This window comes from Giraffa tippelskirchi, chromosome 6, assembly GCF_054371585.1.
Source record: "Giraffa tippelskirchi isolate mGirTip1 chromosome 6, T2T-mGirTip1v1.2.pri, whole genome shotgun sequence".
NCBI lineage: Eukaryota > Metazoa > Chordata > Mammalia > Artiodactyla > Giraffidae > Giraffa > Giraffa tippelskirchi.
In genome coordinates, this window is record NC_137280.1 from 125,452,574 (window position 1) to 125,467,039 (window position 14,466).

The 14,466-nt window shown below is 41.6% G+C and overlaps 3 protein-coding genes across 5 annotated transcripts in view; 1 reads left to right on the top strand and 2 right to left on the bottom strand.

Annotated features, from left to right (window-relative positions):
* Positions 1 to 3,513, bottom strand: LOC145510307 (mitochondrial ornithine transporter 2). The gene is made up of 2 exons (XM_081501108.1): positions 3,391 to 3,513; positions 1 to 2,886 (listed from the first exon to the last, which is right to left on the bottom strand). Exon 2 carries the CDS (start codon positions 2,826 to 2,828, stop codon positions 1,923 to 1,925), a length of 906 nt encoding a protein of 301 aa, XP_081357234.1. The 5' UTR covers positions 2,829 to 2,886; positions 3,391 to 3,513; the 3' UTR covers positions 1 to 1,922.
* Positions 3,060 to 14,466, top strand: part of PCDHGA1 (protocadherin gamma subfamily A, 1) — a 27,768-nt gene continuing 16,361 nt past the window's right edge. The window contains exons 1-3 of one of the 2 annotated variants that reach the window (XM_081501092.1): positions 3,060 to 3,326; positions 3,484 to 3,620; positions 13,760 to 13,848. The gene's annotated coding sequence lies outside the window, so the exon portion shown is untranslated. The remainder of the gene's footprint in view (positions 3,327 to 3,483; positions 3,621 to 13,759; positions 13,849 to 14,466) is intronic. The other variant, XM_081501093.1, reaches the window with a different exon arrangement.
* TAF7 (TATA-box binding protein associated factor 7) lies at positions 7,212 to 9,477 on the bottom strand. 2 transcript variants are annotated; one of them, XM_081501102.1, is made up of 2 exons: positions 8,136 to 9,477; positions 7,212 to 7,946 (listed from the first exon to the last, which is right to left on the bottom strand). In XM_081501102.1, the coding sequence occupies exons 1-2, from the start codon at positions 8,771 to 8,773 to the stop codon at positions 7,724 to 7,726; spliced, it is 861 nt and encodes a 286-aa protein (XP_081357228.1). In that variant the 5' UTR covers positions 8,774 to 9,477; the 3' UTR covers positions 7,212 to 7,723. The 2 variants fall into 2 exon arrangements, with proteins under 2 accessions (XP_081357228.1, XP_081357227.1); XM_081501101.1 differs by having other exon boundaries at positions 7,212 to 9,477.

Here is a 14,466-nt window from a genome sequence, read left to right on the forward strand (position 1 = left end):
TTTTTGTCAGTGCCTATATACATGCATATGATATAGTTTAATACAGTTATTTTTAATGTTTCATTGTTTTGTAAGGTCTTATGTATAATCACCAATAAAATTCACAGATAACCAGTACAAAATTTAGAAGGTTCCAACACCGTACAAAAAAAAAGTGACTAGGAGTTATGGATCCTCAGGTAAGCTTCAGAATGGGTCAGCTCTAACATTAATCACTGTGGACTGCAAACACTTAAGTTCTGTCTAGTTCTGTTAGAGAGGAGAGGACTTCATTCATCCACTGGTACTATCACTTGATCACCATCAGAGAACAAAAAGTTCTCATGGCTTTTGCACTCACTGTTCCCTGGAAAGGTTTCTCACTGGTGGAGGCAGAGAGGACAAAGAATGATCCAAGGGGGATCCTCTGTCCATGGAATTCTCCAGGCAAGAATATTGGAGTGGGTAGCTAGCCTCTTCTCCAGGAGATCTTCTCCACCCAGGGATCAAACGCGGGTTTCCTGCAGTGCAGGCAGATTCTTTACCATTAGCCACCAGGGAAGCCCTGCCAAAGGGGATCAATAACCCCTAAATGGGCCAACAGCACATCCTGGAATCCTTCCCAGCCCAGGATCCTGACACTGGAAGCTAAGAACTGTTGTCAGCTACATGGGTCTTCATCAAAGCATAGAAGCACAGCTCCATTCTTCACCACTATCTCCGTCTAAAGTAGAGCAGAGGGGAAACTCTTTGGGAGAGAAGAGGAAGGAAATTTGATACAAAAACCAGGCTACTTCCCAGAGACCTAATGCCTAACTAAGCCACACCTAAGAGTGAGGAATATCCCACTTTGAAAATGAGTAGCATTATTTTAAGAGTAGAGCATCTTGGGGAAATCTGGGATGCCTACCCTGAAACTTTAACAAATGTGGAAGCCACATCAGTATGCAAGTATATTCTCCTCTTAAAAATCTAGATGAGAAAAAAAGATAAAATCTTGCCATTTGCATCAACATGGATGGACCTTGAAGGTATTAAGTGAAATAAGTCAGACAGAGAAATACAAATACCATATGACTTCATTTATATGTGGAATATGAAAAGCTAATAAACAAACAAAACCCATAATAAATGAACAACCCAAAACCAAACAAAACAAACATAATTACAGAGAACAGAGTAGTGGTTATGGGGGGGTGGGGGTGAAGGAGGAAGACAAACTGGATAAAGGGGATCAATTATATGGTAATGAAAGAAAAAATAAATTTTTGGTAGTGAGCACCTTGTGGGGTACATAGAAATAGAAATATAATGCTATAAATCAGTTACCTCAGTAAAAAATAAAATAAATAAATCATTGTAGATGCAAAAAATTGTAGATGGATATTTTGGTTTTCAAGCACCACACAAAAACTTTTTAAAAACTTTAATTGGCTAGAACAGTGCACATGTTAAGCAGAGTTTTCAAGAGACCCTACATCTTGAGTGGATTAAGCAATCATTTATAAGCACCTTCAGAAACATGCTTAACTCTGTTTTTTCTTGTGACATATGATTGAACACAGGAACCAAACTCTATTTAATTCACACAACACATAACCAACCAAACTGCATGTACATATGCAGATTTATGCAAAAGCTCAACTATAATTTTTTTCCCCCAACTATATTTAGCTTTTCAGATTAGGTACCTAGGGCCACCCACTCCCTCTGTGTATCTCACCAAACAAAAGAGCAGCAACTTTTCTATTTGAATACAATTATGGGCTGAAATTATATGACATAAAATGAAGTTTCTTCCATAAAGTTTAAGAGTATAAGAAGGGAAGACAAAAACAAAGCTCCCAGGAAGTCAAAAATAATACCGCATTGGTCTAGTGCTTCATGAAACTGAGTTATAGTCCCCAAAGGTTTGTACTTGAATCCAGACTCACCAAGATACTTCAATATGCTTCAAACTGGCTCATCATCATTTTCCTGCTGTATTCATAAGCCAAAAACAGTGCTGCATTGGCAGGAAACGCTCGAATCAGAGTAGCTTTCAGACCAGAATATAAAGCTGCTATTCCTTCGGTTCTCACAACACTTAGAAGAGTTCTGATGAATCCTGTCTGTTTTCCAAACATGGAAAGAACCTGAATTCTGGATTTGATACAATCCACGGGGTATATGACAAACCAAAGGCAAATGCCAGCAATTCCACCACTTAACATCAAGGGGACAGGGCCTAGTTCATCTTTTGACCCCCCCGAGGCAAAAAAAGATCGGCTCAGTTCATAGCCACCGAAGAAGAAGAAATAGCCTGGTACTACTTGAAACAGAGTACTCGTGAGTCCGTGGTAGAAGCCCCAGGGGCCATCCTTTCTAAGGATACTCTTCACGACGGACCAAACTGTATCATGGCTTTTTGCCATCCTCCCTGACATCTCCAGTTCGTGCATGGTCTGCAGCCGGCACTTCACGAGCTCAGTGGGGCACAGGGCCAGCGCGGCAAACGCTGAGGCGATGGAACCCGCGGCCGCAGTCTGCAGATCATTCAGCTTCGCCTGCTCGTCCAATCCAGCCACTTTCCTAACGAACTGTTGGCAGAAGCCGTAGCACATGAAGAGGACCGAGTTCTCGGCGACGTAGGCCATCAACGCGGGGCCGGTCCCCTTGTAGAAGCCCCGCAAGCCCACCTGGGAGTACGTCTTCAGGGCACAGTCGGTGAGGCCCTTGTACAGGCCGGGGAATGTCTGCATCTTCACCTTCATAGTGTCGAAGGGCTGCCCGGTCAGGACGCACGCTGTGCCCCCCAGGGCCCCCGCGGTAAGGTCGACGGCAGCCTGGATGGCAGGACTGGACTTCATGTTCGCCCACTCTCCGGTCTCCGCGGAAGGCCACTCTCCGGACTTTAAGACGGGCGTCCTGTGTGCCACCGCCTACTCTTGGCTGTCTCTCCCCGGCGGGAGTAGCCGCTTAACCCCAGATTAGGCCTCGGGCCGCCCTCCCCGCGCACCGTGGCCCAGCGCTAACCCCCGGCGGTGGCCGAGCACGCGCCTCTCCTCGCAGCCGGTGATCGCCGCGTCTGGACCCCCGACCCGCCCGCCGCCTGCTAGCTCCACTCAGCCAGGCCGTCCCAGCGCCCGCGGGCTCGAGGACGGACTAGATAAACACTTCAGATGAATTACAATACAGCAGTTGAAAGCTATTCGATAAATTCCTGAGATTAGGGGCAGAAACTCTAGGCGCTGCCGCAGCGAAGGAACAAATGCCTTCCCATTCGGCCAGACCCCCGCCTCCCGTATTTTCTACTCGGCCAAACAAAATGGGAGGTGCTCCCAGTTGATCGCGCCTGGAGTCAAAGGGTCAGTCTTCAGAGACAAAGGCTTATAATAGGGAAAACAAACAAACGGGGGTGGGGGTTGTTACCTGACTGTCCGCGTATCCTACAGATCAGAAAACCCTTAATCGCCTCGGGAGAGGAATGGCGGCTCCGTAGACGACCGCCGCGCTTCTCTCCAGGTCTGGCGCTTCGCTCGCCCGGGGACGGGAAGGGACGCCTGAGGCGGACAGGAGCCTTATTTCGTGGCAACATCGCCGAGGCTCTGGGCCTGTATCCCTGCGCGCTAGTGGACGCAGAGCCCTTATTATTTCTAGAGGTAGGACACGGCCTGGTACAATCGGCTTGGAAAAGAGATCTTTATATATAGCTAAGAAAGTTGATAGAAAAGAGCTGTGTGGTTCTGGTGCTTCCGGGCTCTCGTTGAGGAGCCATGAAGCTTTGAGCAACAGAAGTTCTGGGTGTAATTGACCACAGACCTAGTAGGCAAGATGTGGTTTGGGCCATCAGTGAGGGTACCGCTGCCAGGACACTTTTTCCTCCCAGATACTTATAATCCCAGCGTTGGAACCAATGCTCTTAAAGTTTACGTTCTAAGCCCTAGGCTGTATTTTACTTTGCGGGTTATAAACAAAATGGGGAGAGGGCAGAAAGTATGCTTAAACGATTCATTCTGAAAGCTTTCTTTGATCCTTTGGCTATCAGCTAATATTTTAAACTGAGGCATCTAAAAGCAGATGGTGCATGGACAGACAGTGTTTGTCATCAGGTTGACTTCATTGCCGTAGAAAATAGTGACCTGGTCTTTTCTTCAGAGTGCCCAAGTGTACCTGGATTTCTTTTCCCCAGTACCACATGGTTTCTTCAGAGAATTATCTTCCAATGTGTTTGTTCGTGCTTGGGGATGGGGAAGGGGATAGTGTATGCCTTGAGTACTGATGTAAGGAGACCAAATGGGAGAAGAGGGTTGACATTCTGCAATCATAAAAGACTTTCACACAATTCCCTTGTTTAAATGCTGTAGAACCCAGCCTTCATCTGGGCCTTCTTTAGTACAGTTTACTCATAAAATAAACTTTGCTTCTGTGGGATGGGTAAGGAAGTCATCTGACTTCCTTGAGTGAGATAGGGTTCCTGGACATCCAACAGCTCTGAACACAGACTTTTATTATTTGACTGCATTGCCTGGCCTGTGGGATCTTAGTTCCCCCACCAGAGATCTAATCTGTGCCCTCCACAGTGGAAGCTGGAATTCTAACCACTGGACTGCCAGGGAAGTCCCTGAACTTGGACTTTAATGAATCCTGTTTCCAGCTGCACACCTTCCCTTTTCCTGGGAAACAGCCTGCAGAACAGCCTCACAGTGTCTATGTCAAGTGGGTTTGTTTCTCCTTGATATACCTCTTCGTAGACATTTAGCATGAAACTTTCTGCCACCTCTGAATTAATCATTTCTTCACCTGCTTTGGCCTTATCAAAACAGATTGACATCTCTCATCCCCTGCTGTCTCACCTCCTATTCTTTCCCTTAGGGGCTACTATGTTATATCAGCAGGCTTTCTGGGAGAAAAAAGAGATTCACAAGAACAATGTGCCATTTTAAACTAGAAAAAAAAAATTTTAGTCCTATCATATTTGAGTTTTTAAAAAATGTTTTGGCTTTTAAAACTGTCCATTAATGACATATGGTTATTTTTTTATTTTTAAATATTTTAAAATTTTATTTTTAAAGCACATACTGAGTTTTTACAAGCCCAAGAGATGGAGGTTACTGCAGTAAATCATTAAGTGCTTCTGCATTAAGTTCATATATGTGTATGTTTTGGAAAAACCAAATTAGTAATCAGTGCCAGGGACCATGCGGGCATTAATAGAGAAATGGTCTGTAACTTCACTGAACAGTCAGACCTAGTTGTACAAATATTACAGCCAGAGCTCAAGTTCCATAAAATATACTGAACAGCTGGACTTGGAGCTGTACTGTATATACTGTTTACAGAATATACTGTAACACTGCCCAAGACAAAAGGCACTCTTAACTATCTGAAACTATTTTTTCCTGATTCTAAACCAAAATTATGATGCTTCTGTTTTAAATTTAAGCACGCATACTCCCAAGCATACATGGAAAATAATGGCAATGAAATTTCCAGATTTTCAGTGAAGACCATCACCCTTAAGAAGATGCATACCCACATCACATGTTCCCTAGATATCTGATTGAGTAGCCAGATAGGTTTACCAGAGAAAGTAGTCTGAGCTGAGGGCTGAGTAACAAAAAGCTAGCCATGAGATTATCTAGACTGTTCCAGAAAAAGAGAAATGTAAGTGTAATAAAAGTAAAGCTCTGTAGTGTGAAAGAGCTGGGCATCTGTAATACAGAAAGGCCAATATTACTTCCTGTGTGGTGAGCAGTTTTCCTAGTCTCTGTTTTTACACAGAATTCTTACTGGATACTAAAAGATAAAAAGCAGAGTTCAAGACACAGTCCTTCAGAGACTTGATTTGTCACAATTTGTCTCAATTTTTCATCTCAAACATTTGATCTATAAATTCAAAATGTCTAGGCTTTATGACATTTAGAACTGATCATAAAGACCCCATGTACCTAATCTATAAATACAATGAAAAATGGAGGCCACAGTGATACGCTTATTGCAGCATTCTGTGTAATAGCAAATTTAAAACAGAACAACCTAAGTGACCAGCAATAGGGGAGTAAAATTAAGAATTTGTAAAACTTCTGCATTGCTTAAAATTTTCAGTGAGTCCTTTATTTGTATCTTAAACTTTTTAAAAAAATTCAATTTCTGTTCATGAACTCAGAGAAATATTGAAAACTGTAACCCAACTATATATCACACTCATCAAACAAGGGAGCTGTGAGAAAAGTGAGTCTTCTTTGGAAACTCTGGGTTTACATGAAGGAAAATGGATCTTAAGTTTTTCTCTTTTGAAGTTTATGTAACACATAATTACTCTTCACTATGGAGGCTTTATATTTATGCAAAACCATAAATAAATCAAACAAAAAAACAAAGCTACAGTAAACTCAGTATGCTTATGCTGTAGATGTACGTATTGGAAACAAACTTTGTTTCTGCTATAGTTTAAGCTTTGATTTACAATGATTCTTTAATTTGAAATCAGTCAACATTTAAAAGTTTCTTCATACACTTTTCTACCATTTTGATTACTCTTTAATCCCTGTTACATCTTACCTAGAAAATAGGCAATAATTTGCTTCTATTCCAGGAATTGTTTTCACATCCTTTATATGTATTAACTCAATAGCCAAACTCAAGTGTCCCGAGGTAGATGATATTATCACCTCCACTTTAGAGATGAGGAAATTGAGGCAAACATTAATTTATTTGCCCAAGATCACTCAACTCAGGCACTACATCGCCTGACCTTGTGATTTTAACTGCTTTACTCTTTTTTACAGTGACTAACAAGGCAAAATGCCTAATCTCAGTGAATTAACAGCTTCGTAAGGATATGAGCAACAGGTAACTTAGACTCTGGTATGACAGGTACATAAGAGTACTTATCCCAGTAGACTATTATAGAGGAAAAGGAGTAATTAAACTCCTTGAAAAAAGAAATGTAAATAAGCTCAGGACTGAAAATAGTGGGAGAATGGGATATTAGGCTGGAAAAAACATTCGGATAGTTTAAGAAGGCTCTTTATTTCCTAACCTCCAAATGGAGCAGGTGGATTGGAAACATAATGTAAAGGGGATACTGCCCCATTTCTTTGCCCTTGCTGTGTTCCTTTCTTAAAATCGAACATAATTGCTTCTTTTCCTACAAAACAGAATCCAATTGGTCAATCTATTAAACCCCACCAGGAAACTACTTCAGAAGAGGATAATATACACTACCCCTAAAAGAGCAAGACACATTATAAAGTGAAACTTAACTTGCTTATTTATTATTGAACAACGTTACTAAATGACTTGCAATGCAAAAATATGAAAAATTGCTTTGAATAGCTGGAAAATTAGCTATAGCACCAAAAAACATATGCAAACAAACTTTACTGCCTCCAGACTAGACTCTACTGATTTATCTCAGATGTCATCACAGAGTAGCAATGGAAGCTTCTAAATGGAGAAACAGCCACAAAGTCCTGCAATGAAGCTGTGATTAATAACTACGTTGAACTTTTCACTCCACTAATCATACAACTTCTCTACATTTGTCTATACATTCCTACTTCCTAAGGGATAAACACCTAGCAAAGTGGTTCCAAAAGACAAATGAGATAGAAATTCACATTTGTCTACAAGACAAATCCAACAGAAGACAGTGGAGGAAACTGCAAACTACTGCAAAGTTTTACAAGCGATGAAAATAAAAAGTTTCTCTTTAAATGCTGACCTCTCACAGCAATGAAATTAAGTATGAAACCACTCCTCACTTCTCTAGGAGTGATTCTAGCTCTTCTTGCAAAGAGCTTAGCTGCTCCTTTTCCCGGTCTTCCTTTTGTTTCAGTTCATCCAGCACAGCCTGAAATCTGTTCTTGAGAGCCAGGTTTTCCACTTTCATGATGAGATCCTCCTGACGCTTTGCTCTGTCCTGGGTCTCTTGGAGCTTGCCTTTCATGTTATCAATCTGTTTCTGAATTCCCATAACCAGCTGATTGGTTCCCTCGTTTTCTTGGTGCTGTTCATCTGATTCATTTAGTTTGTCCTGTAGCTGCCTTTCCAGATCTTCTTCAGTGTCTATGATGTTTATATCTTCTTCATCTTGATGCTGTGTCTCATCTTCATCTTCACTGCTGCTGCTGAGGTCATTGAATATCTCCCGAAGCTCATCATGTTCTAAGGAGTCATGGCCCTGCCTGTGGCCAGACATTCCTGGGGAAGAGATATCAAGGCCTTGATTTTCTGTTTCTTTTGTCTCATCTTCAGCAATTATTTCCCAGCGGGTACTGACAGCTTCAGCATCTGTGCTCAGCAACCGCTTTACTTCTTTTTCCACATCTGGAGACTCAATATACTTCTTCTTTGCTGTCTTACGGAATCTTCTCTTTCTCACATTTTTCAGAGGCAGAGTAATTCCATGGTTCCATACAAATTTTTTCTCTTTGTCCTTATCCTTCTTTTTGCTTGCTTTGGGATCAGTAGTAGCAACTGGTTCCTCCACAGGAGGATAGAGATCACCATCAACTGTAGAGACAAGCATCTGACAGACATCAGCTGTCTTGTAAAAGGTTTTTTTATCAATGGTTTTCAAACTCTCCATAACACACGGCAGGTCTACCAGTTTTGCGGCCAAAGGGACTCGGTCCACTCTGACAATTCCATGACGCCCATCAGGGTGTAACTCAATTGACAGTCTGTCCTTCAAGTTGACATGGCCAGACTGTACAGCCCGCCTCACAGTAGAGGCATACTCCGGGGGTAGGCGTAAGATAAACTGGCTCTCTAGTTCATGAGGAGCATCATCTTTGCTCTTACTCATTTTTATTTCTTTGTAATTCAGTTTTTCTCTAATAACCACTTTTTGCACTAAAAAGTTCCAGGTACTTCACCAGAAAGACCAGTTCTTTATAAACTTGAATCCTTAATTACAGAGAGTTCTAGAAGAACAGCAGCTAAGCATGTTTTTAATTAAGCCCCAAGTCTTTCTTAATACGCCGTGACTGAACACCAGTTGTTACTGATGCATTGCCTTATTCAGTTATGTCCATTTAAATCTATTAGCTGCAACGCCAAGTTTCAACCTCTAGATGCCGCTGCAGAACAATGCAGAGAAAGCAAATGGCGGCTCCTACGAAAGATTTTCGGCACAGAAAGTAAGGCTCAGCAGATACGCTCAAACCACAAACTCTCCCGGAACAAAGATATTCAAAATGCGGGGCGTAGTGAGCTCTCTTCACCTCGGGTACTTACAATCCAGTGACGATTATAAGTCCAGATTCTCCGGACAGGAACGGGCAGAAAAAGCCACTCAGAACAAGAAGGCCGGGAGCCGAGCGTCGCTTTCTTGATTCCTTTGTTCTTCCCGGCACTTGGCAAAGCTATCCGCTATTGATTATCGGTGAAATGACTCGGAACCGGCAACGTGAAATCTCGCAGAGAGCCGCAGCTCCGAGCGCCAGACTTTGCAACTCCGCAGCTCAGCGTGCCTCCGTCCGGAGGTGCAGACTTAGCGGAAAAGAAAGCGTTACGTCACCCCGGAGGACGGGAGGAGTCTGTGAGTGACAGCACGCCTTGGGCGGAAGTGCAGGACGTTTCAGCGCGCGCACGCGCAACGCGCGATTACGCCGTTCGGCGTGACTTGTTGTCTCGCGAGATTTTGGTTTTGCGAGAAGGAGGCGATCATGTTTCAAAAATAGCCATTACCTTGAAAGTGTTTAAAGAAAGCAATTCTAAGAAAGATTGTCTCGCCTGCCTTTGCTAAGCCATAGCTTTTACCAGCTCGCCGGGGGCGGGTTACTTCCTAGGCTTCCGTGCGGAAATAGTGTTTTGTTTCTGGAAACATCTCGGAGTCTCCCCAGACTATATTCTTAAATCTGGAGCCAATAAAAGAATTCATCGCTAACCATGCGTGTGGATTTTAAAGTACCCGAATCAGTGGCGTGAGGACATGCTCCCCACTATGTAATTCTGTGTTAGTTGATAAAGTGTCCTTTGGGGGCCTGTGACTCACGGTCTGTTTGTGTTTTGGAGACTTCCTGAGGCAACAAGGGTGATTTCTCTTTTAATGTGTTAGGTGTAGGTATAAATGTAAACAGGGAACGTAGTGTTCTTCCGGAGGCCCGTGTTCATTTAGTACCGTTGTCTGAAGGACGAATGGTCTGATTAAGCTTTAATTGAAGTATTATCCCCTGCCACTAATTTGCCAGTAATTTTTAATTAGTTTGGAATTTTAAAAGAAATCACCTCTATGTTCAGGTAACTTTTCTACTTGCCTTTTTAGGTGGTCAGGTGTTCTTAACATGGATTTATAGTACTTCGGACTAACAGTGTAAGAGTTTTCACTTCTGTTCATTTCCATTTATTAATAGGATCAATTTGGTAGAGCATCAGGATCATTAAAATTACAATTTCTGTTCTCTAAAATATCAACACCTGCATCTTAAGTTTAAAGGAACTCGCTTAAAATGTGATTAACATATAGAAAAATCACTTTATTTCTTTTGTACTTATTGTCTCCCTCACCTAAGATTGGAAGGTCTGTGACAATTAGAAGTCTAATCGTGTGCTCATCTGGTCCCAGTGCTTCATATCAAAACGTGGGAGATAAAAAATATTTGGTAACTGAATGAAAAAATTGACCCATCCGAAGAACATAAATATAATCTAAATCCTCTAATAATTTGTGAAAGAAAATACATTCTGTATTGCCTTAAAATGAAAGAGAGTCACTTGATAGACATTTCCTCTCCAGTCAAGGATCCTACTAATTGTTAGGAGGTCAGAGGTTTGCAAACAGCAGGTGTGAATGTATCCCTTTTGATTTCAGCAGACTGTGACATTGTGTATCATGGGGTGGAATTTAAATGGATTGACCCCAGTTTGGTTTTTCATGCTAAGTCTGAAGGGAAATTATGCACTTGCACGCAATTGTGCTTTAGTTCTTTGTTCTGTAATGTGTTGAAGAATGTTAGCTGATGTATGTATAATCTCCAGGATGATCTATTTGCTCTTTTTGAAGAAATGTTTCCAATGTGCTAGTCCCTTAATTGTACCCAATTTTAGTTAACTCATAGATATGAGTTTAACATGCTAGCCTCTGCATAATGCTTTATTTAATCCTATAAAATCTGAGGCCATGCTTATACATGAAAATAATCCAAATATTGCTTTGCATTTCAATTGCCTGTGGGTTTTATGATGCTCAAATATGTTTGTCACAGAAAATAATTTGAGATAAATTCTGGGCAATTTAGAGTTTCCAAAATTATGATGTATTTCAGTTCGTAAACCTTGAAATAGAAGGTTGTCAGAGATAATTAAAAGAATCAACTGAAGTTACCCCAAAAGTATCTACCTCCTTCAACTGTGAAACATATTTTCTGCCTTTGAGTTTAATACATTTTCTGAATGCTGTTTATAAGGGGTAATTACACTGATCCTAGAGCTAAGGGCACTGCAATATCACCATTACCTTAATGTCTGTTGATAAATTCAGTTTTTGTTTTCATCAAATCCATTTGACATGTAGAAACCGTTGAGTTGATAAAAGAATTACACTCCTATGGTTGTTCCGGAGGATATCTGTGATACTGGTGAACCAAATATTTGGGTGAAGCAATAAATTGCCCACTGTGGGAACAAGCCTCAAAGGGCTTCCTACCTGTGATAAAGGAGTATCACAATCAGGCTAGTGCTATATGTTTGAAAATTCCTTTTAATAAACTTCAGGTTCCTTATACTATGGAGGTTAAAAAAATGTGGGTGTTGGGAGAAGCCTTGTTTATATTTTGGAAACTGAAAATTATAGGGGTGAGGAAATAGCAATTGCCCCCAAAATACACCTTATATACTGTTCCCACAGTATATAATCAGCAAAAAGCAGGTTAATGATAATTTGGCAGCCTCTTATATCAAACAGGAAGCTTTCTATAGGAAAAAAGGTCAACCTACACTGGTTTAAACAATAAGAAAATGTGTTATCTCAAAAACCAGATAGTCTAGAGTAACTCTGTCCAAGAGAAATACAACATGAGCTACAGGTGAAAGCTACATGTGTATGTTAAATTACCTAGCAACCTCACTAAAATGCCCCAAAAAAGCACATTAAATTAACTTCAATAGCATTTTATTTAACCTAATTATCAAAAGTATTGTTAAACATGTAATCAGTGTACAATTATTAATGATATATTTTACAATCTTATTTTTTTTACTAAATCTTCAAAATCAGGTGTGTATTTTGCACTTAAGGCTCATATCAGTTTGGACTAGCCACATTTCAAGTGCCCAATGGCCACATGTGGGTGGGTGGCTATAGTATCAGACAGTGTAGTTCTAGAAGTATGGCTGCCTCTGGGCAAGATAGAATCATGGTCTGGCATGAATTGTTTCAGTTCAGTTCAGTCTCTCAGTCGTGTCCGACTCTTTGCGACCCCATGAATCGCAGCACGCCAGGCCTCTCTGTCCATCACCAACTCCCAGAGTTTACCCGAACCCATGTCCATCGAGTCGGTGATGCCATCCAGCCATCTCATCCTCTGTTGTCCCCTTCTCCTCCTGCCCCCAATCCTTCCCAGCATTAGGGTCTTTTCCAATGAGTCAGCTCTTTGCATGAGGTGGCCAAAGTATTGGAGTTTCAGCTTCAACATCAGTCCTTCCAATGAACATCCAGGACTGATCTCCTTTAGGATGGACTGGTTGGATCTCCTTGCAGTCCAAGGGAGTCTCAAGAGTCTTCTCCAACACCACAGTTCAAAAGCATCAATTCTTTGGCGCTCAGCTTTCTTCACCGTCCAACTCTCACATCCATACGTGACTACTGGAAAAACCATAGCCTTGACTAGACGGACCTTTGTTGGCAAAGTAGTGTCTCTGCTTTTAAATATGCTATCTAGGTTGGTCATAACCTTCCTTCCAAGGAGTAAGCGTCTTTTAATTTTATGGCTGCAATCACCATCAGCAGTGATTTTGGATCCCAAAAAATGAAGTCTGACACTGTTTCCACTGTTTTTCCATCTATTTCCCATGAAGTGATGGGACCAGATGCCATGATCTTAGTTTTCTGAATGTTGAGCTTTAAGCCAACTTTTTCACTCTCCTCTTTCACTTTCATCAAGAGGCTCTTTAGTTCTTCTTCACTTTCTGGCATAAGGGTGGTGTCATCTGCATATCTGAGGTTATTGATATTTCTCCTGGCAATCTTGATTCCAGCTTGTTTCTTCCAGCCCAGCGTTTCTCATGATGTACTCTGCATATAAGTTAAATAAGCAGGGTGACAATATACAGCCTTGACGTACTCCTTTTCCTATTTAGAACCAGTCTGTTGTTCCATGTCCAGTTCTAACTGTTGCTTCCTGACCTGCACACAGGTTTCTCAAGAGACAGGTCAGATGGTCTGGTATTCCCATCTCTTTCAGAATTTTCCACAGTTTCTTGTGATCCACACAGTCAAAGGCTTTGGCATAGTCAATAAAGCAGAAATAGATGTTTTTCTGGAACTCTCTTGCTTTTTTGATGATCCAGCGGATGTTGGCAATTTGATCTCTGGTTCCTCTGCCTTTTCTAAAACCAGCTTGAACATCTGGAAGTTCACGGTTCACGTATTGCTGAAGCCTGGCTTGGAGAATTTTGAGCATTACTTTGCTAATGTGTGGGATGAGTGCAATTGTGTAGTAGTTTGAGTATTCTTTGGCATTGCTTTTCTTTGGGATTGGAATGCAAACTGACCTTTTCTAGTCCTGTGAATTGTTTAACTGTTGCTAATTTTGGAGAATGAACATTTATTTATATTTTCTTATTTTTTCAGCCTTACCCTCACCTCCTTGTAAACTTCCAAAGTCTGTGGTCATAAGAAACCTGCCAGCAGTAACTGAGGAACTTCCTTCTTTGTCCATGGTAAGTTCAGAGAGTGGTTCTTTCCAACCAAAATCTGTCTTTCAGTTTGATTGGACCAGCTTAGACCATATGCCTATCCCTGGCTCAGTAATAGTCACCAGGGGAATACCTTAAACCTGTAATTTCAAAATGGTGGGGAGGAAGAGACATTCATTGATGTCTGGAGACATTTTGATTGTTGCACCTGTGGGATCTACTGGCATCTCATGGGTGCTGCCAAATATCCTACGATGCATAAAACATCCTCCCTACAACAAAGTTATCTAACTCATAATATTGCAGTAGTACCAAGGTTGAGACGGAGAAGGCACTGGCAACCCACTCCAGTACTCTTGCCTAGAGAATTCCAGGGAGGTGGGAGCCTGGTGGGCTGCCGTCTTTGGGGTCACGCAGAGTCAGACATGACTGACGCAACTTAGCAGCAGCACCAGGGTTGAGAAGCCTTGATCTAAGCTTATTTTTTAACTCATGGTTTTTAAAAAGACATCTAATTACTTGGCTGTGTTGGGTCTTAGTTGCCACACTCAGGATCTTCGTTGTGTCCTTTGGGGTCTTACTTCCCAGACCAGGGATTGAACCCATGTGCCCTGCATTGCAAGGTGGATTCTTAACCACTAG

Coding starts and splice junctions, on each gene's coding strand:
- TAF7 (XM_081501101.1), bottom strand. CDS start 8,773: ATGAGTAAGAGCAAAGATGATGCTCCTCATGAACTAGAGAGCCAGTTT.
- LOC145510307 (XM_081501108.1), bottom strand. CDS start 2,828: ATGAAGTCCAGTCCTGCCATCCAGGCTGCCGTCGACCTTACCGCGGGG.